The 26313-nt window shown below is 38.3% G+C and overlaps 2 protein-coding genes across 3 annotated transcripts; one reads left to right on the plus strand and one right to left on the minus strand.

Moving 5' to 3' along the window:
- Positions 1–63: 63 nt before the first annotated feature.
- On the plus strand, positions 64–26153 carry LOC139969038 (heat shock cognate 71 kDa protein-like). 2 transcript variants are annotated; one of them, XM_071973751.1, is made up of 11 exons: positions 64–81; positions 117–136; positions 5860–6073; positions 8243–8448; positions 9165–9317; positions 11675–11952; positions 17470–17747; positions 18104–18342; positions 22709–22871; positions 25136–25365; positions 25967–26153. In XM_071973751.1, exons 3-11 carry the CDS (start codon positions 5872–5874, stop codon positions 26081–26083), a joined length of 1866 nt encoding a protein of 621 aa, XP_071829852.1. In that variant the 5' UTR covers positions 64–81; positions 117–136; positions 5860–5871; the 3' UTR covers positions 26084–26153. The 2 variants fall into 2 exon arrangements, with proteins under 2 accessions (XP_071829852.1, XP_071829851.1); XM_071973750.1 differs by lacking the exon at positions 64–81 and having other exon boundaries at positions 129–267; positions 5861–6073.
- On the minus strand, positions 18353–22694 carry LOC139969260 (uncharacterized). Its single transcript, XM_071974175.1, has 2 exons — positions 21315–22694; positions 18353–21103 (listed from the first exon to the last, which is right to left on the minus strand). The coding sequence occupies exons 1-2, from the start codon at positions 21700–21702 to the stop codon at positions 20922–20924; spliced, it is 570 nt and encodes a 189-aa protein (XP_071830276.1). The 5' UTR covers positions 21703–22694; the 3' UTR covers positions 18353–20921.
- Positions 26154–26313: the final 160 nt, after the last annotated feature.

A 26313-nucleotide genomic window follows, 5' to 3' on the forward strand; every position in this document is an offset into this window, starting at 1 on the left:
TCCGAAAAAGTAAACTTTTCGTCGTCTCTTGTCACTACAAAATGAGTAGTTTTTTATTTTCAGCGTCTCGTGATGCGGAAATTTACATGGACAAGTAATTGAAGTGAAAGGGATCTTCCAATACGTTTAGATGACGGGGAAGTAACACAGCGAGGAAGCAGAGCCTCACGACATCTAGCACACTCTAGTCATGCGATTTTCGTGCCATATGTTATGCTCGGACTCGGAATCAGAGTAAAACAGTTAATGAGTCATATCCGTACATAGGTATAGTCTAAACTAAGCGTATGCCCTCATACGTACTGGGGTGAGACTGAGCATCCATCCGCGCATCCGGATGCTCAGATAGAATCATCGAGTGGCCCTGTATTCTAAAATTAACCAGATAGTTACCTAGGCATATGCCTTGGCCAAGCACTATTGTATCACTTTACTAACAGATAGTTCTAGGTAGTAGGTAGACACACGATCCAAATACTACTACTAGACTAGAGTCCAGCCATAGGCTAACCATTGCTCAAATTCACCACAGCATTGCCATTGGGCCTGGGAGGACCGGTACCTTGGCTTAGGGCTAGGCCTAGTTCATAAACTGACATAGCCTAGGCTTTAGTAGGACCCCTAACCTACAGGGGTGGTTATACCCTGTGTTAGTGTTCAACCGATTAACCCAATCGGAAATGGTACGAATATTGCATAAACGGAACATAATCGGAATCGGTAAAAATTACATGGAATACCAGTTATGTGATACCGATTATTCAAAAACATATGGAAGGTGAAAATATCATTACTCAAAAACATATGCATGGGAGTTGAAAATATCAACTGATGTATTAGGTTTGTTCTTTTACTACGAAATATTAAAATAAGACATCCTCTATACGTCTTTCACAGTGTATACTTTCATCAAATTAGGCTGCCAGGGTCGCCAATTTTGCTTCCCTCGTGGTTAGTGACTTCATATTTCTTGGCACAGTAAGCATAGCAGCAATACCAATTTCGCGAATTAACGAATGTGCTGGACAGGGTCGGAAATAAGCGGGGGCGATGGGCGATTCACAAAGTGGAAAGCATCAACACTGAAATGCACTACAGAAAAAAAATGAGTCTTCAGTAAACTCTTAATAGTGGATAGATTAGAACAAGTTCAAAGATGGTCTGGTAACTGATTCCAATTAAAAACTTGCTCCAGAGTAAAACTTCTGAATCTGTTAGCCTTCACAGGAGGTTTAGGTGTACAGAGGTATGATTTGCTTGTTGAACGTAATGTACATACAGGAGGGTAAGATGAAAGAAGGTTAGCGAGATAAACAGGTTGTTGTAAATCATGAGCATAAATGCAAGTAGGAGTACTTTGAACTTTACTCGAAAATCAATAGTAAGCCAGTTAAAATCTTTTAGAAGTAACGATCATAGTAAATACATGCTTTGGAGGAGAAGCACTTTCAAAGACTTGGTTAAAAGCCTCACATAACCTTGGCATAAATTCCCACTTACAAGCACTTGTGCAGACATGACAAGAATTGTATACTATCCAGCAATTGTTGTGATTGACAGAATCCATATCCACTACATTGCAATAAATCCCTAATATCCATTGAGTAACAGACTAGCTCAAGCCCATTATTCAGAAAAAGGTTTCCCACAAATAATATTCCCGAAACATATTTTATTGAAATGAAACCAGTGCACAGTTTGACCCCTGGGGAAACTTATCTAGAGAAATTCCCATGTAGTGCAACCAATTTGAAGATTCTCTGTGTAATTACATGCTCAAGGTGAGCCCGAAACTATTCTTCTGTACTGCGTAGTGTTACTTCAAAGACTGAATAGTGGAAATCTGCACAAGCCTCTAGCAGTAACACATGTTTGAATCATTCTTTGATTTGGCTGCTAATAGTTTCACATGACCTTACATTACTGTGCACTTTCTTTACCTCCCTAGCACCTGCTTATTGTTACTAACTTTGGTACTTTGAAAATATTTTGCTTTCAGCTAGTTACTTCCTGACATGACCTTTGACATCTTATACTTGCAAACCTTTTGTGCCCATTCACCTATCAATCACTACCACAAATTTCAGATGAAAACCCTAGAATAAGAAGCATTGTAAAGGATTTCATGTATGGACCTGACTTGACCCCAAATGACCTTTGATCCACTTTACATATAAACATTTATACAGCCCCTAAGGTAGGCAACAACTTGGATACATTTCCTCAGAACCAAGCCAATGGCCTGCGAGCAATAGCCTTTCAACATATGATATGATGCAGTGGCGGAGCTAGGGTATTGGTCAGAGGGGGCGAGAATGGTCTGTAGGGGCGCTTTTCGACACTATCTAAGCGGAGCGCCACCACAGGTTGGTGCGGAGTGTACAGAAGTTTTTGGTTCCTTGCTTTAGCAAAAGGAACCTATGCAGTCAGGTTGGCGTGTGTGTGTATGTATGTATGTATGTATGTATGTATGTGTGTGTGTGTCTGTGACACTTGCTTGGGTACGCTCTATCTCAATAAGGGAATGTTGGATTGAGGCCAAACTTGGACTATAGATCCGCCATATGGAGAAGGTGTGCCCTATTGTTTCTGGTGCCCACAAAGGTCACCAAAGGTCAGTTATGGTCCAAAAACCGAAAATATTAAAACTGCAATAACTCCCAGTGCCAATGTGTGACAAGATTGATATTTTGGGACAAGTTGTGAACTGGTTAGGGGAGCATTTTCAAACTTAACGGTCATGTGATCCGAGGTCACCAAAGGTCAATTAATGATAAAAAACTAGTATTTTTGCGATAACTTGAGAACGAAATGTCCGTTAGGGTTGGGAGTTGCTTCAATGTTATTCAATTGTCGACCCGCATCTGGGTGACCCTTGACCTCAATTTGACCTCTGGTGACCTTTACGTGTTTTTTGGGATTTTTACAGTTTTGATGCTATTTTCAGATGTCAAAGGTACCTTCTGATCATAAATGTCAATAGGTTGACCCCGTGTGACCTTTATGTGCGAAGTTATATGGGGTCAAAGTTTTTCGGTCAGAGTTAGGATGGTTGTACAGACTTGTCGTTTTGTTTTTTGGAATCAGGAGATTAAACTTCATCTGAAACCAAGGTCAAAAGGTCAAAGGTCACATTAGAAAAAATGTGCTTATTTTGGGAGGAAACGAGCAAAAAAAGAAATGTTTGGTTTTGATGCTAGATTTGGATATCAAAGGTACCTTCCGATCAAAAATGTCAATTGGTTGACACCCGTGTGACCTTCGTGTGCGAAGTTATACGAGGTCAAAGTTAATTTTCAGACATTTAATGCAACAACTCCCAGTTCCAAGGTGTGACATGGTTGATATTTTTGGACAAGTTGCAAATGGTATAGGGAAATATTTTCAAACTTAACGGTCATGTGATCCGAGGTCACCAAAGGTCAATTAATGTTAAAAAACTAGTATTTTGGGGGCAGAAAATGGGCAAAGAAAAAATGTTTGAATTTGTATAGTTTGATGCTCTAATTTAGGTCTCATCAATCAAAAATGTCAATAAGTTGACCCAAGGTGACCTTTGTATGTTAAGTTATATGAGGTCAAAGTTAATTTTCAGACATTTAGTGTAATAACTCCCAGTGCCAAGGTGTTACACAGTTGATATTTTGAGACAAGTTGCAAATGGTATAGGGGAATATTTTCAAACTTAAGGGTCATGTGATCCGAGGTCACCAAAGGTCAATTAATGATAAAAAACTAGTATTTTTGCGGTAACTTGAGAACAAATTGTCCGTTAGGGTTGGGAGTTGCTTCAATGTAATCCAATTGTCGACCCGCATCTGGGTGACCCTTGACCTCAATTTGACCTCTGGTGACCTTTTCGTGTTTTGTGGATTTTTACAGTTTCGATGCTATTTTCAGATGTTAAAGGTACCTTCTGATCATAAATGTCAATAGGTTGACCCCCATGTGACCTTCGTGTGCGAAGTTATATGAGGTCAAAGTTAATTTTCAGACATTTAATGCAATAACTCCCAGTTCCAAGTTGTGACAAGGTTGATATTTTTGGAGTAGTTGCAAATGGTATAGGGGAATATTTTCAAACTTAAGGGTCATGTGATCCGAGGTTACCAAAGGTCAATTAATGATAAAAAAACTAGTATTTTTGCGGTAACTTGAGAACAAATTGTCCGTTAGGGTTGGGAGTTGCTTCAATGTAATCCAATTGTCGACCCGCATCTGGATGACCCTTGACCTCAATTTGACCTCTGGTGACCTTCTCGTGTTTTGTGGATTTTTACAGTTTCGATGCTATTTTCAGATGTTAAAGGTACCTTCTGATCATAAATGTTAATGGGTTGACCCCCGTCTGACCTTCGTGTGCGAAGTTATATGAGGTCAAAGTTAATTTTCAGACATTTAGTGTAATAACTCTCAGTGCCGAGGTGTTACACAGTTGATATTTTGAGACAAGTTGCAAATGGTATAGGGGAATATTTTCAAACTTAAGGGTGATGTGATCCGAGGTCACCAAAGGTCAATTAATGATAAAAAACTAGTATTTTTGCGATAACTTGAGAACAAATTGTCCGTTAGGGTTGGGAGTTGCTTCAATGTAATCCAGTTGTCGACCCGCATCTGGGTGACCCTTGACCTCAATTTGACCTCTGGTGATCTTTTCGTGTTTTGTGGATTTTTACAGTTTCGATGCTATTTTCAGATGTTAAAGGTACCTTCTGATCATAAATGTCAATGGGTTGACCCCCATGTGACCTTCGTGTGCGAAGTTATATGAAGTCAAAGTTAATTTTCACACATTTAATGCAATAACTCCCAGTGCCAAGGTGTGACAAGGTTTATTTTTTTGGACAAGTTGCAAATGGTATAGGGGAATATTTTCAAACTTAACGGTCATGTGGTCCAACGTCACCAAAGGTCAGCTAATGTTAAAAAAGTAGTATTTTGGGGGGAGAAAATGGGCAAGAAAAAATGTTTGAATTTTTACAGTCATGCTCTATTTAGGTCTCACCGATCAAAAATGTCAATTGGTTGACCTTCGGGTGACCTTTGTGTGTGAAGTTATGTATACAAGTTCAAAGTTAATTTTTTTGACATTTAATGCAATTTATCTCAATGCCAAGGTGTGACATGGTTGATATTTTGGGACAAGTTGTGAACGGGGTGGTGGAACATTTTGAAACTTAAAGGTCATGTCATCTGAGGTCACCAATGTTATCATATCTGTTGACACGCTTGTAGGTCTCTTATATTTCTTACATTTTCGACGCCATATTTAGATCTCAAAAGTGCCTTTTGATCCAAAATCAGATCACATTTTGTGATCACAAAAGTGTTGGCTATAGTGTTGGTTACTTTATGGGAACATGTAGGACCACAATTACTTGGACTATTTGAGCCCAATCTTGCTTGATAATATTATGTGTATTGTCATATACCCCAAGCAAGGAACCACAGTGCCCTTGGGCTCTTGTTTGAGTAAAGATACACCCTAGATCGCCGGAAATGACCCTTTCCGGGCCTTGCTAATTTGCAGATAAATGAAGAATAAATAGATGTCATCGCCATTTTGTCAGAAAATTACACCAACAAAATGTGACAAATGTCAATAGGTATTTGAGAGCGCAATAAAAAAGTAAATAATCGTGAATAAATAAAAAGTTGTCAAAAGCTGAAAAGGGCGCACAGTAGTCCATTTGAGTTCGTCAGGGGGGGCATCCGCCCCCCCCCTGACTGTATGGACGCTCTGCCACTGATATGATGAGAGCCAGAAGGATTGATGGATAGACAGGGTTTATGGCCCGCATTTGTTCAAGGCTTAATTTTTGGGAATAAAATACCCATTTTCTCCTTTTAAATTTAGATTAAAGAAACATGACAGCTCCAGCAGTTGGTATTGATTTGGGGACTACATACTCTTGTGTCGGTGTATTTCAACATGGGAAGGTTGAAATCATTGCTAATGACCAGGGCAACATGTCAACACCTAGCTTTGTTGCCTTTACAGACACGGAGAGGTTGATTGGTGATGCTGCCAAAAACCAAGTTGCCATGAACCCAACCAACACTGTGTTTGGTAAGTATCAGTGATGATAGTTTGCAGAAGATATTTCAAGCCATTATAAATTATTCTACTTACAGAAATGCCCTCAATGCTCTTCTAGTGTTTACAACTTAGGGTAAAAATTCTGCGTACCCAACACTACCTGTTGGGTACCCGACTACATTCAAGCTGCGCCGTAATAACATTGAACCCTGCCCTGGCTGCCTGAGTACTACAGTGTTACATGATATTAGGCTGTCAAGATATATCTTTTTCCCTCACATGCAATAAAAATTCCAACAGCTAGTCTCTTTTTACACCATTTTCAACTAAAAATATGTTTGGGAAGAAGAATCCAATGGATATCAAAAAGCTTTAAAGAAAAATCTTAAACTGTCCTAAAATGTACCTAATAATGATTAGACGGTAGTAGCCTACAGTACATATGATACTAGCTCCCAATTTATTGTAACTACCTATTAGGCCCGACAAATTTGTTTAATACAACTCACCAATATGTGGCCGAGGATAAAATTCTACTCTCCGAAGTGTAAAATTTACCCGCTATTTTTTATCACTAGTAATTGTTTTGTGATATAGGCCTAGGTGGAATGGCCTAACTAAGGCTACCATCAGGCATAGTGTTTAATTGGGTTTGTTTAAAGTGTAAAGCATATATCAGAAAATCAAAAATGGTGAAAACATTTTAGCAATTAAACTTGCTTTGTAAAAAGTGACCATAAATAAACAATGGCATGACTGACCATCTGCATACTATAAAATCATGTGCAAAATAACTTTCACTTGACATGACAGCAGACTGTTAGTATCATTAGTTAGGGTAATGCTTGTTGTCGACAAAATACATAACAATGTTGTTATTATCAATTTATTGCGGAGTGTCAGACTTCCTACACTTGCTTTCATGGGTCAGGTCTCGAGAATTATCAAGGTTTGGTTCCTTCCTGGAAGCAAAGGAACCTAGATGCAGATTCAGGGTGGCGTTTGTGTGCGCGTCTGTGACACTTGCCTGAGTTGTGATAACTCAACAATGCAGTAAAGGAAATTTGTCATACTTGCTAAGTAGATGTATTACAGTGAGAAGGTGTACCCTAGCATTTGTTGTGGCTGACGTTATGAATATTAATGAGGTTATGGTGTCAAAGGTAGAGATTTTGACATTGCAATATTAACTCCACAACCTAAATTCAGTTTTAACCAAACTTGGTGTATATAGTTGTTGGTTAATAGCTTGTACATGTAGCAGTGGCCTAGCTAGAGGTTTTGGCGCCTGGGTGCAAAGAGTAGAAAATTTTGCCCTCCCCCCAATACTGAAAGAAAAAGAGATTGTTTTTTAATATTTTTCGGGCAAGTCGTTACAGCTCTCCCCACCCCCCCCCCCCCCCCCTAAAATCAAATAGTGCTCCTGCACCTATGATATTTCCACCTTTCGAAATCTAATGCCTTGGAGCTGTATACTGAAATACCCAAATTTCTGTGACATTTAGTCATTACAGAATACAGAGCAGAATAAAAACAAAGAGAAAACGGTCGAAATTGGACTGAAAAGAAATCACAATCTTTACATTTGCTAATAAAAACAACTAAATTTAGATTATTATTAGTAACTGGAAAATATTCATGCCTGATGACATACATTAATTTCATCATGTTTTTGTGAAATGTGCTTATTTTTTTTACTCTCATTCTCCCATTTCAGCGCCCTTCTACGCCCGGGGCACGTGCCCTCCCTTGATCCCCCTAGCTTTGCTACTGACATGTAGGCCTTATATGTTTGGAGACCTTTCTGGGCCCACAAAAATCAGGCCCCATTAGGACTGGGTAGGCCCGAATTTTATTTCCACCGACATATATTTTGGGACACATTCTTTGTGCTCAAATTTTGATGCTCATCATGTATGAGACCATTTGGGCCCACATTTACTTTACATTGCAATAACTCTGCAACCTTCAGTTGGATTCTAACCACACTTGGTATACAGTTGTTGGTTAATTGCTGGCACATGTTGGCAGTTAGCAATCCTGTGGGGTGTTGGTACCCGGGGGCAGACACTGTTATTTCCATACAGTGTATATGATATTCAAATATATCTGATTATTTATTGTAAGCCTACATTGTTAGTAGACTGTTGGCAGGTCCATTTTCCTTTCATGTTATCTGCTTTTAAACTGTTTGTGTAGATGCAAAGCGGTTGATTGGAAGAAACTTTGACGATGCAGATGTTCAAGCGGACATGAAGCTTTGGCCATTTACTGTTGTCAAGGATGGCAAGAAGCCTAAAATCCAGGTGGAATATAAGAGAGAGAAAAAGAAGTTATTTGCAGAAGAGATCAGTTCAATGGTCCTCACCAAGATGAAGGAAACAGCAGAAGCCTACCTGGGACAGGTCACCATCTTTTTGTTAATATGAATGCAATATTATTCTATTTCACTTCTCATAACACATGAATCAACAGACTTGCAGCTGTTAAGTTTAAGCGTATAACATGGAATACTTTATCCAGTACCACATTGCAAAATGCTATATACAAAATAGCCAAATTACAAAGTACAAAGATTTAGTTGTTTCTTCCAAAGGAGCCATACTATTTTATAAGAAATAATATTCAGAGCCTTAAATAATTGCTACACAAAATTGTAACACTGATGTATTCCCTGTTTAACATGTATTTCTGTTAGTTCTATGACAGCTTTTCATCTTATTTATATGATAGCTGTAACACCAGATTTACTAATTTTTATAACTATTGAAGTAGTACTTTGGCAATAAGATTGTGGCAGGGTGCAAATGAAGTGCAGGTTTAATAAGACGATGGTGCACAAAAGAAAAGGAGGCCCAATTTCTTGGAAAAGTAAAATAGTTCTGATGGGTACCCATATGATAAGTGGCCACAGAGCCAAAAATATGTTTTCCAGTTAGTGAAAATTTGTAGCTTGCCAACCTTGTGCTTCAACTCATAGCTGTACATGTAATAGGGGCTAATTTCTTCTTCAGGAAACTGAAAAGGATGGTGTGGAATGATGTTACCATACGAACTGTATACACAATGTGGCCTTTGCTTTGATGAGAGGTTTGAGCTTTTCAATTTTCCTCTTTCACAGGAAGTTTCAAAGGCAGTGGTTACAGTACCAGCATACTTTAATGATTCACAGAGACAAGCAACCAGAGATGCTGGTGTCATTGCTGGGCTTCAAGTGCTTCAACTCATCAATGAACCCTCAGCTGCAGCAATTGCGTATGGTCTAGACAAGAAGGTAGGCAGGTTTTTTTGTATTGTTCCAGATGAATATGATCTCCCTGCAGCTGTCCTGTTCTTATCAGTGAGCTATTGCTTGATATCAGACAAGGCTGAATTACTCATTACTGAAACCACAGTTTTCACCACAATGCCCTTACATTAAGAAAAAGACTAGCGGTATGTGTTGATCCATTGAGGTTGTTACGTTGGAATGCGAGAGGTCTCGATAACTAATTTTTAACGAGACACAAGCCTGGGTTCGTTTCCGTAAGGAACATAGACAAATTGACGAGTCTAGAGAATTTGAATGAGAACGTAAACTATATTGAACAATGGAGTTTGAACTAACAACAACAAGTGGTAATTACAAATAATATAGAAAATTACTCACAAACTTAACAAGATAGGATACACATTAAAACACGCTGGTCTCTTCCAACGGCGATATCCCTCAGCGGCCACGACCTTGATGACGACGATTCTCGGTCCGTTGTACCGCGAAATTCACTGGTCCTCGACGAAGTTTCTCGCGATCCCAGAATCAGCAGTCACCTTCTTTCCGGCGATGCTCCAAAATAGAAGACGGACTCCCAGCCACAATAGAGTGAAGCACAAGTCGAACTTCTCACCGACTAAATATTACCAGAGTCAGTCCAAAATCAGCTTTATAGCCACCAACTCCTGGCGTAACGAACTTCCTCAACGGAGACAGAAATTCTTCACCTTCTCCGAAATAAAGACTGAAAAACTGTAGTTTCATAGCAAAGTCCTCTTCAAACTTCTGAATGGAAGTGTAGAATCAATCTTAGTATCGATATCTCAATCCTTCAGAAACTACTGGCAGTTGAGCACTGACGATATATAGTAGAATGGTATAATATGTGTCGCCGCTTGTATTCATTTAGAAACTGAGAAACTCTCCGATCTGGGTGGGTTTTTATACGATTCGCCATGTCAAGAATCATCTAGATCTTTCTCGATACACTTGACCCAGTTTCTCTATTCTTGGAAGTCCTTTGCATATCTCGCGAATATTCCAGAGAATCCACGAAGATGCGTGCACAGCTTACACGCGATTTCACGTAAACCGACGTCAACCCGAGACCAGCGCGTCATCATAAGGAATATACCAGAACAATCGTATATTATAACATTCTGACACGGTAACCCGACCTAATTTCTCAAATACTGATTTATCACGTAGGCAATTTCAATACTTTCTATATTATAACATTAGGTTCCTCACTAGCAGTGACTAGCGTTAGGCTACAATGGGCCCTCGTAACAAGGTAAATGTTAGCTGATCTTTGGAAGGTTAGTTTTTTCCTTCTTTTTTGAATAGCCAAAGTTCCAACAAACAAGTGACTTTATGAAATACACACAGAAAAATATGATAAATAATGGCAACATATGCCAACAGTAGGCCTACATGCTTGATCCTACAACAGTAATGAGTTTCTAAGACCAGTCCCACATATTTCAGCACAAGGTGCATATAAGCTATAATTATGCATAAGCAATCATTCAGGTTGTACAAGGATAAATGCATCACTAACTGCAGTCATATTATGAAGCTTTGTTCCCACAAAGGCAGAAGATATTTTGTAATGATTTGGTTAGCATTTCCGTACTCATCAAGATTTGTTCATTGTTATGTTACGTTCACAGTGTAAATAACTGATGAGTCTATGGAATGGGTTAATGTGCACAATTCATGATGTAACGCTATATTGTTACATTTTCATCACAAAACATGGACGTGATATTGTAAGTGGTTCAATTTGGAAGGGGCTGGGAATCTAATTTTTTACGAGTCACTTTGGTTGGGCCAAACATTTTTGGGACCATTTAGCCACAAACATTTATCGGGTCCAATTTTGGGGGAGCGTCGTATTAAAATTTGCACTTTAAAACTTCAAAACTCCACCACCTTAAATGATTGTCTCCAAAGTAATTGGAATATAGTTGTTGGTTAGTAGCTGGTACATGTGAGGATAAATATGATGATATTGGGTGATTAATATATAAAACACTTTCATATTCCACTGAGGAACCATTGATTCATCATTGGTATGAAGAAAAAAGACATACCATTGAAATACCTGATTGTACTGTCATGTATCAGTGCAGTGGGATAGAAGGCTAGATGCAGTATGTTCACAAAGGTCATTATACACATATGATATAAAAGCAAGATCTGTTTAATCCTAAATAGTCCCTATTTGGCTTGTACTGGTTGGGTGGAATCCGTGAAACACAACCTTTAATGCCTTCATTTTATTCTCAAGGGCATTAACAACCTGCTTTTCTTACTCATTCAGCCCAATAACTGTTACTTTGGGACTATAATGTGGTTTGATCTCTTTACTGCAGGTTGGTCAAGAGCGTAATGTATTGATTTTTGATCTTGGTGGTGGCACTTTTGATGTCTCTGTACTGACAATTGAAGATGGTATCTATGAGGTCAAATCAACAGCTGGAAACACTCACTTAGGAGGAGAGGATTTTGACAACAAGATGGTGGAACACTTTATTTTGGAATTTCAAAGGAAACATAAGAAGAACATTCAACCAAACAAGAGGGCTGTGAGAAGACTGAGGACTGCCTGTGAGAGAGCCAAGAGGACCTTATCTTCCAGTGCTCAGGCTAGGTTAGTTTACTGCTTGGCTTAGGGAGTTTGCACCATTGATGATTGCAAGTATAACACCATGCTAAATGGGAAGTGCAATGTCCCATAACATATGTTAACATAGCATTTAACACAGTGGCGGAGCTAGGGGTATTGGTCAAGGGGGGCTTTCGACACTATCTAAGCGGAGCGCCACCACAGGTTGGCGCGGAGCGTACAGAAATTTTTTGAGTAAATTTACTTCCTAGATCGCCGGAAATGATCCTTTCCTGGCCTTGCTAATTTGCAAATAAACGAAGAATAAATAGGTGTCATCGCCAACAATATGTGACAAATGTCAATAGGTAGATGAGAGCGCAATAAAGAAGTAAATAATCGCGAATAAGTAAGAACTGGTAAAAAGCTGTAAAAAAAGGTAAAAAGGGCGTCAGCAGTCCATTTGAGTCCGTCGGGGGGGCATCCGCCCCCCCCTGACTGTATGGACGCTCCGCCACTGATTTAACATGGCACATGATCAGTGGTCACCTATGGAGGATGGGTAATGTAGCAATATTCTTAGCCAACCATATAATATTCACACATAAGTTAACCTCAGTAGGTGCAGCCAATGGACCATATGCTATATCTATACCAGCCATAGGCTGTTGCTAGAAGTCCATTTGCTTAATCCTCACTCAAGTTGTCCATGTTGTTTCCCATATTTCAAATTCCAAGTTTATTTTGAATGCAAATCAATCTCAAGGGATTGTTTTTCATTGGAGCTTAACATAAACCTCACAAACAAAGAAAATTTAAATACATAAATACAACCAGAATGCAAAATGCATTGAGGTTTCGATGACTTCATTGCACTAAACTTCTGCTTGAAGTTAGCCAGAAATAGCTGTAACAATATAAATGGCCCGAAACACTAGTTCGATGTACAAACAACAGGATTCTTGTACTCAATATGACAAATCCATATACCATGTATGAAAAGTATCCTTGATTCCTACTATGAGAAATCATTTTTTAAAGGTATCAGGCTTTGACACTGAAATATTATTAAAAGTACTTGCTATTTGGCAACCGTGACTAAACATCTACTCGCCAAAATGCAAAACTCTCTAGGCACTATGACTGCTGTTCAAATCTCCATAGTACAGATTTACAACATCAATACTTTCTGTAACAGGTGGAATTCAAAGAGTATTCTAAGATACCATATGTGGTACTCTGTGTTCTTTATTTGGGAATCTTGACTAATTGTTTGTAGCCAAACAAACTACCCTCTTCAAACTCCTTAAATTAGATAAACTAGTGTTCATGAATATACATGAAAGTTAGCAGGTGAAAATCTACAGGAAATTCTAGCCTGAGAACTGCAGGATTGGCTGATAAAGATAAAGGTTTACGATTTGTATATTATGGCCAATATACAGTGGCAAGAATGATGCATAGCAACAAAGGTTAGGCAGATACATGGTACTACGTAATTGCACATTGGAAAATTATGTTCTTGTGCAGTATGAAAATGTAAACTTTTTTTCCACTAAAAGTAAGTGATGAACAAAGTAAAACATGTCGCCGAATTGTAAACAAGCAGCTACATCTACTGTAGTGTCTCAAACCATGGAGCTATATTCAATTATAGCCAGGGACGTCGCAAGAGGGGGGGTGTGGGGGGTGTCTCACCCTCCCAATCTTGGTAAAAATTACGATAGTTGGAAAATTTGAGTGCGACAGTCGGAATTTCCGACTGTCGCCAGCTTCAATTCGGAATTTCCGAATGTCGCACTCTAATTTTTCTGGCTGTCGCACTTTTATTTTCATATGTTCTTGTAATTTGTGAGTGACATAAAATTTTCGATCAAAATTGACCTTTAATCAGTCATATTTATCACGTTTTCCTCGTCACATTGAGAAATTGTATCTTGCTATCCTTATACTCCACCATACAAAACTGCGTATGATTTTGAATACTCTAAAAAAAAAATACAACGTTCGCCAGCTTCAATTCGGAAAATTTATGTATTAAGTTTGCTATTGGGTGGGTCGACTCTGTTCGCTTGCTTCAAGTAAGTTCAGGATATACAGGGACGTAGCCAGGGGGAGCGACTGCTCCCCCCTTTCAGTGTCGAAAAATATGTTTAAAAACTTGTTATTACACTGCTAATACACGGCGATAACGATATTTGTTTTTAGGCCACTGCACATCTGGCTGTCTTACAAAATATGAAAGTTTATATTGTCCATCAGTTAAGTTCGTCAAATGTATTTCTGATATTTTATGTAAAAGAACATGTAAAAGAATTCAAACAGGAAAACAAAATCTGCTGATAATATGATATCATATGATAATGATGAAACTGGCAACAAATTGCACCAGATTGCATCTAAGGACCTTCAATTGTTCAAAAATATCTCAAAGGGGAGGGGGACACCCCCTCCCCTTAAACCCCTCCCCCATAACAATCGCAAAAGGTGCTCCCTCTTTCAAACTTCTGGCTACGTCGTTGGGATATACATTGTCTCTATGGTATACAATTAAAACACCAATGCTAATCTATGGAAGCTTAAAAGTGCCATCAACATAAGCAAAAACTTTGCCCCATAAGGTACAAATGTATCGAAAAAAGTTTGGAACATAAGTGCAGTCGCGAAAGATGGGGTGTCTGACTGACACTGACCGTATCGTTGACGATTAGTGCGGGGGGGGGATACAAGGCAGCAGTCGGAATTTTCTGGCTCCAAAACCCATCCTGTTGGAATTTCAGCCACTACACCCCCCCCCCCCCAATCATCAGGCCTTAGCTACGTCCCTTGTTATAGCCCAATGCTCAAACAAAGAAACATAAAACATCTGTTAAAATACCTACAAAGATAGCTTAGCTTCTGTTAAATTACAGTAGCTAGGTGTGTGCGCATCCTATGCCTATACAGTACCTCACTGCTACTTTTAACTGCTACTCGATTATCGCGATTCCCAATTATTTATAATGTCTTTTAGCTGCAGATTGGTGTGCGAAAATATTGCTTTTACTCCATTCTTGCCTAACTCAAAGCGATCTTTAACGCACTGAAATTCTTAGGTTGAAAGAACATCTATCTTTCGCTTGCCAATCGTGAAAAACTTTGCAAAAAATGCTAGCAGCAATATCAACAAACTTGTCTCAAAACTCCTTCAATTGTTGCATATTTTGCGAATTATGACTGATGGCATGTAGCAAATGCCCTTCAGAAATAATTTAGGAGATGTTTGGCCAGCTTAAGCATTGGTATTCTGTCACGAAACATTAACAATGCTTATAATTGTTAGTCGTCTACCTGCATATACTCTACTGTGCAGGTGTTGCCTGCCCATAACAAAGCCGTCGATTTTTTGTTGTTGAATTGGTTGAGATATTAGAAGGGAAGCTTGAACCACTCTCATATTTGGTGAGTAGGCGAACCACATTAAGTAGACAAAGCCTATTGTTTTTATGGAGGTCAAAGGTCATTTGGGGTCACCAGGGTGAAATTGTGAAAACCTTGTAAACACGATATCTCAAGAAGGAAGGCTTGGATCAATCTCGTATTTCGTGTGAATGAGTACCACACTAAGAAGAAGACTAATTTTTTGTGGAGGTCAAAGTTCATTTGGGGTCAAAATGGGAAAACCTTGTAAACACGATATCTCAAGAAGGGAAGCTTGGACGAATCTCATATTAAGTATGTATTTGTGACACGTTGAGTATAAGAATATCGTTTTTGTGTAGGTCAAAGGTCATTTGGAGTCACCATAAGCAAAATTGTGGAAACCTTGTTTTATAAGCTACCGCATCTCCCACCAACCACCCTATCAGATAACATGTGCGTTACGCCTCATAAGTATAGGAGGCTGTTGGCAATTGGAAATTAGCTGGTGGGCATCTGTCAAATCAAATAAAATCCTACAAACAAAGTTCCATAGGTTTCATAGTGTTGCTAAGCTGTATAATTTTGCTACGTACATTGCGTGCAAAAAGGTGTACTCTTTTGTACATACAGCAGTGCTATTGGAAGTTTTCCGTCATATTTGGCAATTGTCGAGATTCAGTGCCCAATAAAAAATTCAGGTTTTGATGTAGTTACTGTGATAAAGTGAAAATGTGCCCCTTTGGCACCCCATATAGTAGTTCACCTTGTTGCTGCTAGCTGGCCTTACTCCCAGGAAGTTGGTAGACATCACAGCAGGGGTCTGCAAGCTTCCTTATGCTATTCATGTTGAGACCTGTACTGCCTCTCTACTCTCTGCTACAGTTTTGTTCAGAAGGAGGAACCAACATAATCCTGCATTGGTTTACTAGTTTGTGCCGCTCTACAGAGTAGCAACTACATCCATATGGATTCTTAAGGAAATACAGTGTTTGGGGGTATAAGGTAGATTATGGAGCTGGTGATGGGTCTGTTTGCAGCCATATGGCTTTAAACTTCTCCTCCAGCACAAAGTTATTTGTTAGTCCGAATATACTATTTGCCCTTTTTCTTTCGATTATATACTTAGAGGCACTAGAATGGGGCTTATTTATGACAGTTTTTGCTTGAATGAAATTTTGGTACTAGCATGTGGTGCAGTATACTCACACCATAGTTAAGAGCAGGGTTTACCCATGTGGTCTTTAGTGTTACTTAGGGGCTCTGAGTGCTATAAATTACTTCTGGGGAGGGGGGGGGGGTAGCAAAAGCAGTGTATGGAGTGAATATGTAAGTGTTATATTGGGTTATTATTATCTTGTCATTTTGCGACATGACATCATGAGCACATGGTTCTAGTTAAAGTGATACGATGCATTAGTTAGCTGTACTGCTGGAAGTATTTCTTTGTCAAAAGATCTTACTAGTGTCATGGTCACATTCCACACATTTATTTGTGTACTTATATTCTTGTATATTTTTACAGTTCATATACTGTAGATTAATCATCGTACATTTAACGGTAGTGGTGCAAGTGCTGTGTAATTCCGAGGCTGGCTATGCTGACACTTAAAGGGGTATACACATATGCATCACAAAATATTGTTTGAGTATAATTTCAGGGTCTCATTTTGTATTTCACATTGTGCAAGTAGTTGTATGATTCATATGCAACTCGGTGGTTGGGATACACCCTGCCCTTAAAAGTGATATATTGTGATACAAGGATCAAATATTTATGATTGAGTGTTTATGCATGTTAGTTTTGTTAGGTTCATAATAACACTTTTATAGGTCATGCTAGTAATTTAAGTTCAGTAGTTCAGATTATGGTTTTGATTGCCATACTTCAGTTAAAAGTGATGTACTTCAATTTAAAGTGTTATACTTTGATTTAAAGGGATATGCTTTTACATAATATCTAACGATGGGTAATGGCTATGGTAATTTCCTATAGTTTGTGGTGTTATTAACCTGGTTTACAGTGTTGTGGTAATTAGGAGGTTGGCTGTTACCTCTGCAGTAGGAAAGTGGTACATCCTCTTGTTCATACAGCACTGTCTGTATTTTAGAAAGCACTTATTTTCTCCACTGTTAATTGTAGTTTCCCTTTTTCATCTTTAGCATTGAAATTGACTCCCTCTTTAAGGGCATCGACTTCTACACGTCACTAACTCGTGCAAGGTTTGAGGAATTGTGTGGCGCTCTATTCAGGCAGATCCAGGACCCTATCACCAAAGCCCTTCGAGATGCTGACTTCGATAAGAGCAAAATTCATGAAGTTATTCTGGTTGGAGGCTCTACAAGAATTCCTAAAATTCAAAAGATCCTACAAGACATGTTCAGTGGGAGAGAACTCAACAAGAGCATCAATCCCGATGAAGCTGTCGCTTATGGTGCTGGTAAGATACAATTGTTAGATTTGGATGATGACAAGATAAATTGAAGCTAGTCCCATTGTTTTTTAGTCTAGCTAGTCCCATTGTTTTTTTCCAAAATGAAGGAAATCTGTAAAAATGGAATATCCATTAGAACAACCTTGTCACAACAACTTAGTCAATACCCATAAGTTCTCCAACCTTCACATGGTCATTATTGTCAATGTGGTAATTTATAATGCAATTTTCATTGTTCAAGACATTACATTGCATTGTTATGTTACACATTTGAAGGCAAAACTTGATTCCAGGGACAACTTGTGATTTGTTGAATTAGTTTATGACATTTTTGTGATCGATATTTATGCACTTCTCTACAGCTGTGCTGGCAGCTATGTTCTCTGGAGACAAGTCTTATGAACTTCAAGATTTGATGCTTCTTGATGTTGTCCCTCTTTCATTGGGTGTTGAGACTGTCGGTGGAAGAATGACTAATATCATTGACAGGAACACAACTATTCCAGCCAGGAAGGAGCGTACTGTCAGCATATACTCTGATAACCAACAAGCTACACTCATCAAAGTCTTTGAAGGGGAACGTGCAATGACTGTTGACAATGTAAGTTAACCCAAGTTCTTTTTGCTGAAGCCTGATACAAATTCCAGTTGAACCCAGTCAAAACTACAACTGGATTGAACTGCATGTGCTCAACTGGGTTAGAACTACATGCTCAATTAGGTTCAACTCAGGGTGTCAACTAGGCTTTATAATTATGGGTGTCATTAGTTTATCCAACTGAGTTTCCTGTTTCCGGTGCAGTGCCCGACCCTTCTGCAAAGTCACATTGTAAGGAATGCCAGACTCCTAGGCAGTGTGTAAATATGAACAGTATTAAGATTATATTATGAAACTTAACAATATCCTCTCCATTGTTTTGTCTTTGATGTTTTTCTGTTTTACTCTTGCCTCTTCACCCTTCCGTCCTCTCCTATCGACCCGATTCTTCCGGTTACACACCGAGGACGTTGGTGGCGTTACAATAGGTAACCTCTGTAATTCTCAAATTTGGCATGTGGCTTGCCCATAATTAGTACAAGAACCCTATTATTTTGGCTGGACTTCATCGGTCATTTGGGGTCAGCAGAGGTTATCCAGAACCTGAACATTAAAGAAGCTTATATATGCATGGCATGATAGCCTTCTGTAGTGTAAAGGTCAGAGTACATATAAGGTTCTAAAACACGATATCTCCAGATATGAAAACTTTATCATCTCATATTTCGCATCTGGCTTTCGTATACTAAGTATAGGAACTGTATTGTTATGGCTGGACTTCAAAGGTCATTTGGGGTCAGCAGAGTGCAAAATGTGAAAATCTAAAAATGTAGTATCTACTGAACCTGAACTTCAAAGGAGCTCATATATGCATTGTAGGACAGCCTTATGTAGTGCACAATTTGGTGTAGGTCAGAGTTATTTTAAGGCCAGCAGGGGTAAAAACAGTAATTAGTGTGCAAAACCTAGCATATGGTCACACGTAATACTACACTTGGTATCACAAACCTTCGATCATCTTCGCCATCTCTCTCTGACTAGGCTGGATAGTGTAACTTTATTAGAACTAGTGTATGACTACTAAATGGCATACTATTTGTAAAAGTTAGCCCAAGTTCTAACTGACATTCGATGAAGCTGAGCAAACTATGAACACTGACTGAAAACCGTCTTTACTGTATATTCAATTTAGCAATAAAATCACTTCTAAACTCCTGTTATATGAAAATAGTTGTCCGGTGATAAAACTTAATGCAGAGGAAGAATTCAGCCGAGAAGAGAACAACTGGCATCAGCCTACTACTATCTAACAGAATAGACACAATCGGCGACCGGCGTCACGTGAGTGGGTATACAATGTAAACAAACCAAGTGCGGTGTATGGCAACAACATGTCTTCCCTCATGAAAAATCATCCTCATGGGTATTACGATCAGGTCCAAGGACAATTAGCAATCTCAGGGTTATCATGGTGCGACTTTGTTGTATATTTAAGTGATTCACATGAGATGGCAGTAATAAGGATACTGTTTGATGAAGAATATTGGAATAGTTTGTTAAGTAAATTGAACAATTTTTATGTTAAGTCTCTTCCATTTATCAGATCTATGTCAACATAAAGAAAGTGGAAAACAATCTGATTTCTGTGTTTAATCCATTCCTTTTATCAGATCTATGTGAAAATGTGCTTAAAAAAAAGAAAGCTGTATATATGTCTACTACAGTTGTATTTATTTGACAAAATAAATAAAAACCAGGTTGACACCGAACAAACAGTATTATTGTAAGTTTAATTCATGTATTCAACACAATAACTATCATGTACTGAATAGAATATACCATCTACAGTATGTCATCTACAAAAGCAAATTCTTTTCAACACTACAGTACCTTGAGTTGATAGAATAATGTATGATGCCTGGCAAGAGGAAAATTATTGCAGTTACATGAAAACATCCTATAATTTGACTAAATAATACATGTAGAAATGTTGGCCTATAGCCGGCTGAATTTCTTCATGTGTAATCTGGGGGGGGGGGGGGTGGGGGCTGCTCTGACAAAGACAAATAAAAAAGATGACAATATGCAGGGGTTATTATCTGTGATGGTAAACTTTATGAGTGTACGCATGACCACCTCCCCCCCCCCCCCCCCTCCAAAAAAAATCCTTGATCTGCCCCAGCTGGTAATAAATACAACATGGAAACATAATCATTTAACTTTTAGTTTTAAGGCAATGAATGGCAGTAAATTAACATTAACAACAATCTTTATAATATATTGGTTTGAGGTAACACCATGATCTCTCAACGAGTTGGGGTGGTTTTAGCAACTCAACGTTTCGATTAGTAAGCTCTGATCGTCTTCAATACCATTGTTTGTTCAGAACCACCCCAACTCATTGGGAGATCATTATGGTTTCACCGAAAAATTACTGGATAGTATTTCCACCATGCAAAGTTCAAAATCCTACTTTACAATCCTAGTCCACAATCTTATACTTTGGTTCATATAGCACCTGCATTTCAATACTGATATTAAAAAAAAAAAAAACCTGCATTTTAAGGTACAGCCAATAATAACTACACTTGAGAAAGCAAGATTTGAGCCGGACAGATCATCAACATAAACAAAATGTAAAATCACTCGTCTCCTCCATCAGAAATAACAGGGTTCTGGAAGTTTGAAATCAAACAAGCTACTGTCCAAATTTGGTTTATAGTTCCAAACATGGATACAGGGATCAATGACTGGAAAATTCTGAACCTTTTGACTTTTCCTATGGCTCTTTCTACATGGATTCGATGTTGTGCCACATCTGAGCTCGTATGATGTCTTTTTCACTGAAGTAACCATTTTCCCTCAGGAAGGGGGGAACATTTAGTTTTAAGGCAAGTTCTTGAAGGTCTTCTCCAATATTAAAACCCCGATCTGCCATGATACCGTCCCCTGGCAGGATTTCTCCACATTCAAGTTTCATTTTTAAAACAGTGAGAAACCCACTTCGCTTTACTATTTCTTTATCGCTTATTGACCCTTCGAAAAGTTGCGAACAAACATTACGCCACCCATTGGGTCTACGCCAATCAATGACTTTAGCGTAGTGTGGTGCTTATAGTTGCTGTAGCACTCACTCTGTTTCTGAAGTGAACTTGGCACTTGGACAGTTAGTTCAGTGGCATCTATGATTATGACCGTGTCTTTATATTTTTCTTGAAATTCCTTAGGTGACTTTTGGATGATTATGTCTCTGTGTGGCCAAATGTTCAGTGTTCCCAGTGCTACGTACAGTAGATTTATCCATGTTATTATTTTGTTTGACACTGTACTGTTAGAAATGTTGAAGCGTTCTGCGAGGTCCAGATTTTTTGTCCCGGTTCGTAACTTCATAAGGGTAAACAAAAGTTCATTTTGCACTGTCATTTTATATGAACTGTTTTGAATTAAATCTTTCTCTTCATCTCCTGCATCATGAAATTCATATGTCGATTCATTAAGTAGCTGTTCAGTATCAATCAGTCGATGTTTACTCGCTTTGCTTCCCCAGTAGATCACATCTTCATTGTCCAAGTTGGACAAACAAACCTTAAGAACTGCTTGAACCTCCCATATGATGCCATCCCAGTGAAATGCATAAATAGTTCATGCTCGATCCTTTCATTCTTACACTTAGAGAGTAAAACTACGACAATCCCTGTGCTTAAACACTGCGCACATGTCGCGCGATGGTTTGTTATGATTCTGTACCCACTATACGTCACGTGGCCACCACTGCTTGGAGTCGCCGATTGTGTCTATTAGTATATGCATTACCATTATCAGTACGGAATATTGCTGACGGTCAATGTAGCTAAATACATAAAAAGATATGTCATGAGGCAGTTATTTTAACAACTTAAAGCGACCACAAATGTGGGAAAAGCCTGCAAAGGGCTTATGGATGACAACTTCACAATGGGTGGCTTCCTATTTTTCAACATTTTACCTCAAATATGGAATCTTAAACTAAAATTTGAGTAGTATGCATGTGTAACACCGGTGACACCATCACTGTTTAGTGATGCATTTATCAGATCTAGGCGTGGTATAGCTCTTATAATGAGAACCATTTGAAAAAAATGCTTTCAACATTTTACCATTTTTGAGTCGTTGCCATTCCCACTAATTTTCAGTGATTAAGTGGCATATATCATCCCTAATCAACATATGTGGTACATTGAAACATAAAGAAAAGCATAAGACCAATCATTATCTTATGTTTTTTCTCTTTTGGTATACACATAATTACTTAAAAATATCACGCGCATCACAATATACATCATTGAGTTTCTGTTTCAGAGCCCAAAACCAAAGAACTGCATTAATTGTAAATAATCATCAGAAAACTTTCAAACTTTGCAAATCTCATTTGTTTTGTGTTCTTCCACAGAATATTTTGGGTAAATTTGAATTGACTGGAATTCCCCCAGCACCTAGAGGTGTACGTCAGATTCATGTCATCTTTGACCTTGATGCCAAGGGAATCTTGAATGTCTCTGCTCAAGACAAGAGCACAGGCAAAGAGACCAAGATCACTATCACAAATGATAAATGTGAGTAGTTTAAACAATATGGCTCAGCATTCTAATATGTAAAAGCTAGAGACTTTGTTAAGTTCAGCCCTGGAGGAGCAGCCCTGGCTACGTCCCTGCTCAATAGGGGCTATAGCTCTTATAGTGAGAACCGCTTTTTTCTCAATAATGCTTTCAAATCGTTTTTACACCATTCCCAGTAGTTTTAACAACTCTCACTGCCAGTTGCAGCCATTAAATTTTGTTTGTATAATTTTTGATTTCCCATTTGCAGTTTTTATACAATTTATTGTCAGATGGTATATATCAAATTTTCTACCCTTTTCATACCTTACATTATCGATTTACATATTTGTATATCATGTTTGTTTGTATTTTACTATAAAGAGCCTTAGAGCAATTTCTGATTGGATAAGGCGCTATAGAAATTTTGTAAAATAAAAATTGTAAAATAAAATAAATAACATATATTCATCCATGAAAAACACTGGTACATTGAAAAATAAAGGAAAACATGAGATCAAACATCTTATGTTTTTTCCCTTTTTCGGTACGAATGGAATCACTTTCAGAAATAATGGCCAAGGAAATGGGGCATTGTACACATGGTCACAGATATTCTTATTGAAGAGGCCCTGGTGCAATTAATGAACTCATACAGGTTCACAACAATACCTTGTAAATTTGACACCTTGGCTAATATTTGCTGTGACAGGCCCCTGGAAACACCTATAAAGCTGAATGGAGCTACTCATATACATCACTGTCATTACATATGTTTAACTACTGTAGAAAAACTCTACCATAATATACAATATCATATACCAGAACTGCCGTTGCAGTAGCTCCAATAACATTTGGATCTTAGGTGTATGAAACTTGGGGGAATTTTCTCATTAACTGTATTTTCTGAACTATTCTTTGTTCCTCCTAGAAGATCTTTGTATCGGCAAACCACCCCTTTTAGTATTTATGCTCCATGCTTACATCTAGGGAAACTAATTATAAAAATCTTTTCAAGATATGAAAGTTATTTGAAAACAATTTCAATCTAAAACTTAATAAATCTGCTAGACAACCCTATAAAATGGTCAACCAATGAATGTTCAACACTGTTTTGACAGTCTTCACAATATCAAAGCAACTCTATTTGACCTTTAAGGTCACAGAGGTGACGTGATTGATACACATAGCTGAAGTGAATGTGGGACACGGTGATTTGTCTTGACATTTACAAGCATTCAGTCTGTTAGCCCATTGCGAAAGGGATGCAACTAGTAGGCTGTATCCCACAGTAGTGTTTCGAAAAGTTTCTAGACCAACTACAGTAATTTGCCTTTTCGTGGGTAAGAAAGTCTGATGAGAATTATGAATATAGAGACCATAAAGATATTGCTAACAAAGAACAGTGTGCTGGCTGAATTCTTTAGTTTTAACCTGCTTATGAAGGCAAGTCCTAATATTGCATTTATGGAAACGAGAAGATAAAGCAAGAATCTATTATCCAGCAGCAAATTATAATACTAACAATCCTCTTTAATAGTAAAGCCCAGAATGAACTTAAGATCCATGGCTTTATCAACATCAGGCTGTATTTGGCTTGATTAAAACACGGCCATATATACACAGTCAGATACAAACACCAGATAAAGGCATAAAATTAGTTTTATAACTGAACTAGTTTGATATGGTCATATAAAGCCACATTAAACTACATTATGTGTATATATTTGAGTTGGGTTGAGTATATGTTCCAGATCAACATTAAGTTTGACATGGCCTTAATCATAAGGGCAGATATAACTTGACAACATTCTCTCCTTTTTTTGCTTTAAAACACATATTAATGAATCTATATTTCCCATCAGTGATTAATAGTTAAGTGTACAGTCGTTAAGGAATTAATCAGATGAACTTGCAGCCAGTACCCGTAATTTTCATGAGTATCGTAATATCTCTGTTACGTCGTTTACTAAAACATAGTTAAAAGATGCACACAAAAATAATCTTGTTGTAATCGATGGATTCAAGCTGTTACGTGGTGATCGTTTATTAGAACAATCGGGAAAGAAGTGTTGGGGTGGACTCTGCGTCTATATTAATGTCCAGCGATGTAAGCCCAGGGTCATCTCAGGTCAACGATGGCATCCGAAAGAAGTGAATCAACTACAGGGAGTGTTAGAAGACACTGACTGGAATGTGTTCAGAGACATAATACTACTGACATAATACTACTGATATTGCGGTATTTTACCAGCCATGGTGTACGTCTTTTGACAATGCAGGTCTTTCCAAGGAAGAACTTGAAAGGATGGTTTCAGAAGCAGAGAAGTATAAGAATGAGGATGAGGCTCAGAGGCAGAGGATTGGTGCAAAGAATGCTTTGGAGAGCTATGCCTATAACATGAAGAGTACCATGGAGGATGACAAGATGAAGAAGAAGGTATCAGAAGATGCCAGGAAGACCGTGATTGATAAATGTGCAGAAGCAGTGGACTGGCTGGACAAGAACCAGGTAGGTGCTGGAAGTATTGTATAACCTTATAATCCTGTTATAGAAAGTCAGATTTAACTAGACATTACACATTGCCACATAATATAAACCAGCTATTATGTTTACAAGTCCAGTCCTGCTGAGGGAACAAAATGGGGAAGTATTTTTGAGCTTAATTACAGACCATAAACAGTCCTGACAAGAGTATAGCAATCTCTCTCATGGTTCCATATTTCAAGTAGTTAACATGCATTTAATTCTTGTGTACCTGTGAGAAAGCAGTTGGTTTATGAACTGCCGGGTAAATGTTAGCTTTTGTAGTGCTAGTGCCAATACATGTCTAGTGTTCTCTGTATTGAATGGTTTATGTTTATTCTGGGTAATTACCATTGGTGCAAAACAAGTGTTGTTTTTGAGATTGTCATCAATAGCAGAAATTCAGACGTACAAACTGTCCGCTTACTAGCAATAGAAATGGACTGTATGAGTATTGAGATTCAAAAAAAAAAAAACACTGCTGTAGCGTTACTTGGGGTATTCTACAGATGCATGAAAGGAGACATAAAGTGACAGAAGATAATCTTTGATAGTAATCACCGTTTTGATATCTGTTGTTGTTTAGACTGCTGAGAAGGACGAGTTTGAATACCAACACAAGAAATTGGAGAAAGTGTGCCAATCCATCATCACCAAACTCTATCAGGCTGGTGGGCCAGGAGGGTTCGCAGGTACAGCTTAGTGACAAAACTCTGTAACATTTTGAAACACACAAAATTCCAAATAAAAAGAGATAATGCCAGTGTGCTTCAGTTCTTTGTATTAGTATTATTGTTACACCAGTACTTATAGAGCGCAATATCCCGAAGCTCAATGCGCTGAGCAAACAAGTAAACTATACAACAATTAACCATAGACTTCCTTGAAGTAATGCGTTTTCAACAAAGACTTAAAGGTAGAAACAGAACATGC

This window comes from Apostichopus japonicus, chromosome 6 (genome assembly GCF_037975245.1).
Source record: "Apostichopus japonicus isolate 1M-3 chromosome 6, ASM3797524v1, whole genome shotgun sequence".
NCBI lineage: Eukaryota > Metazoa > Echinodermata > Holothuroidea > Aspidochirotida > Stichopodidae > Apostichopus > Apostichopus japonicus.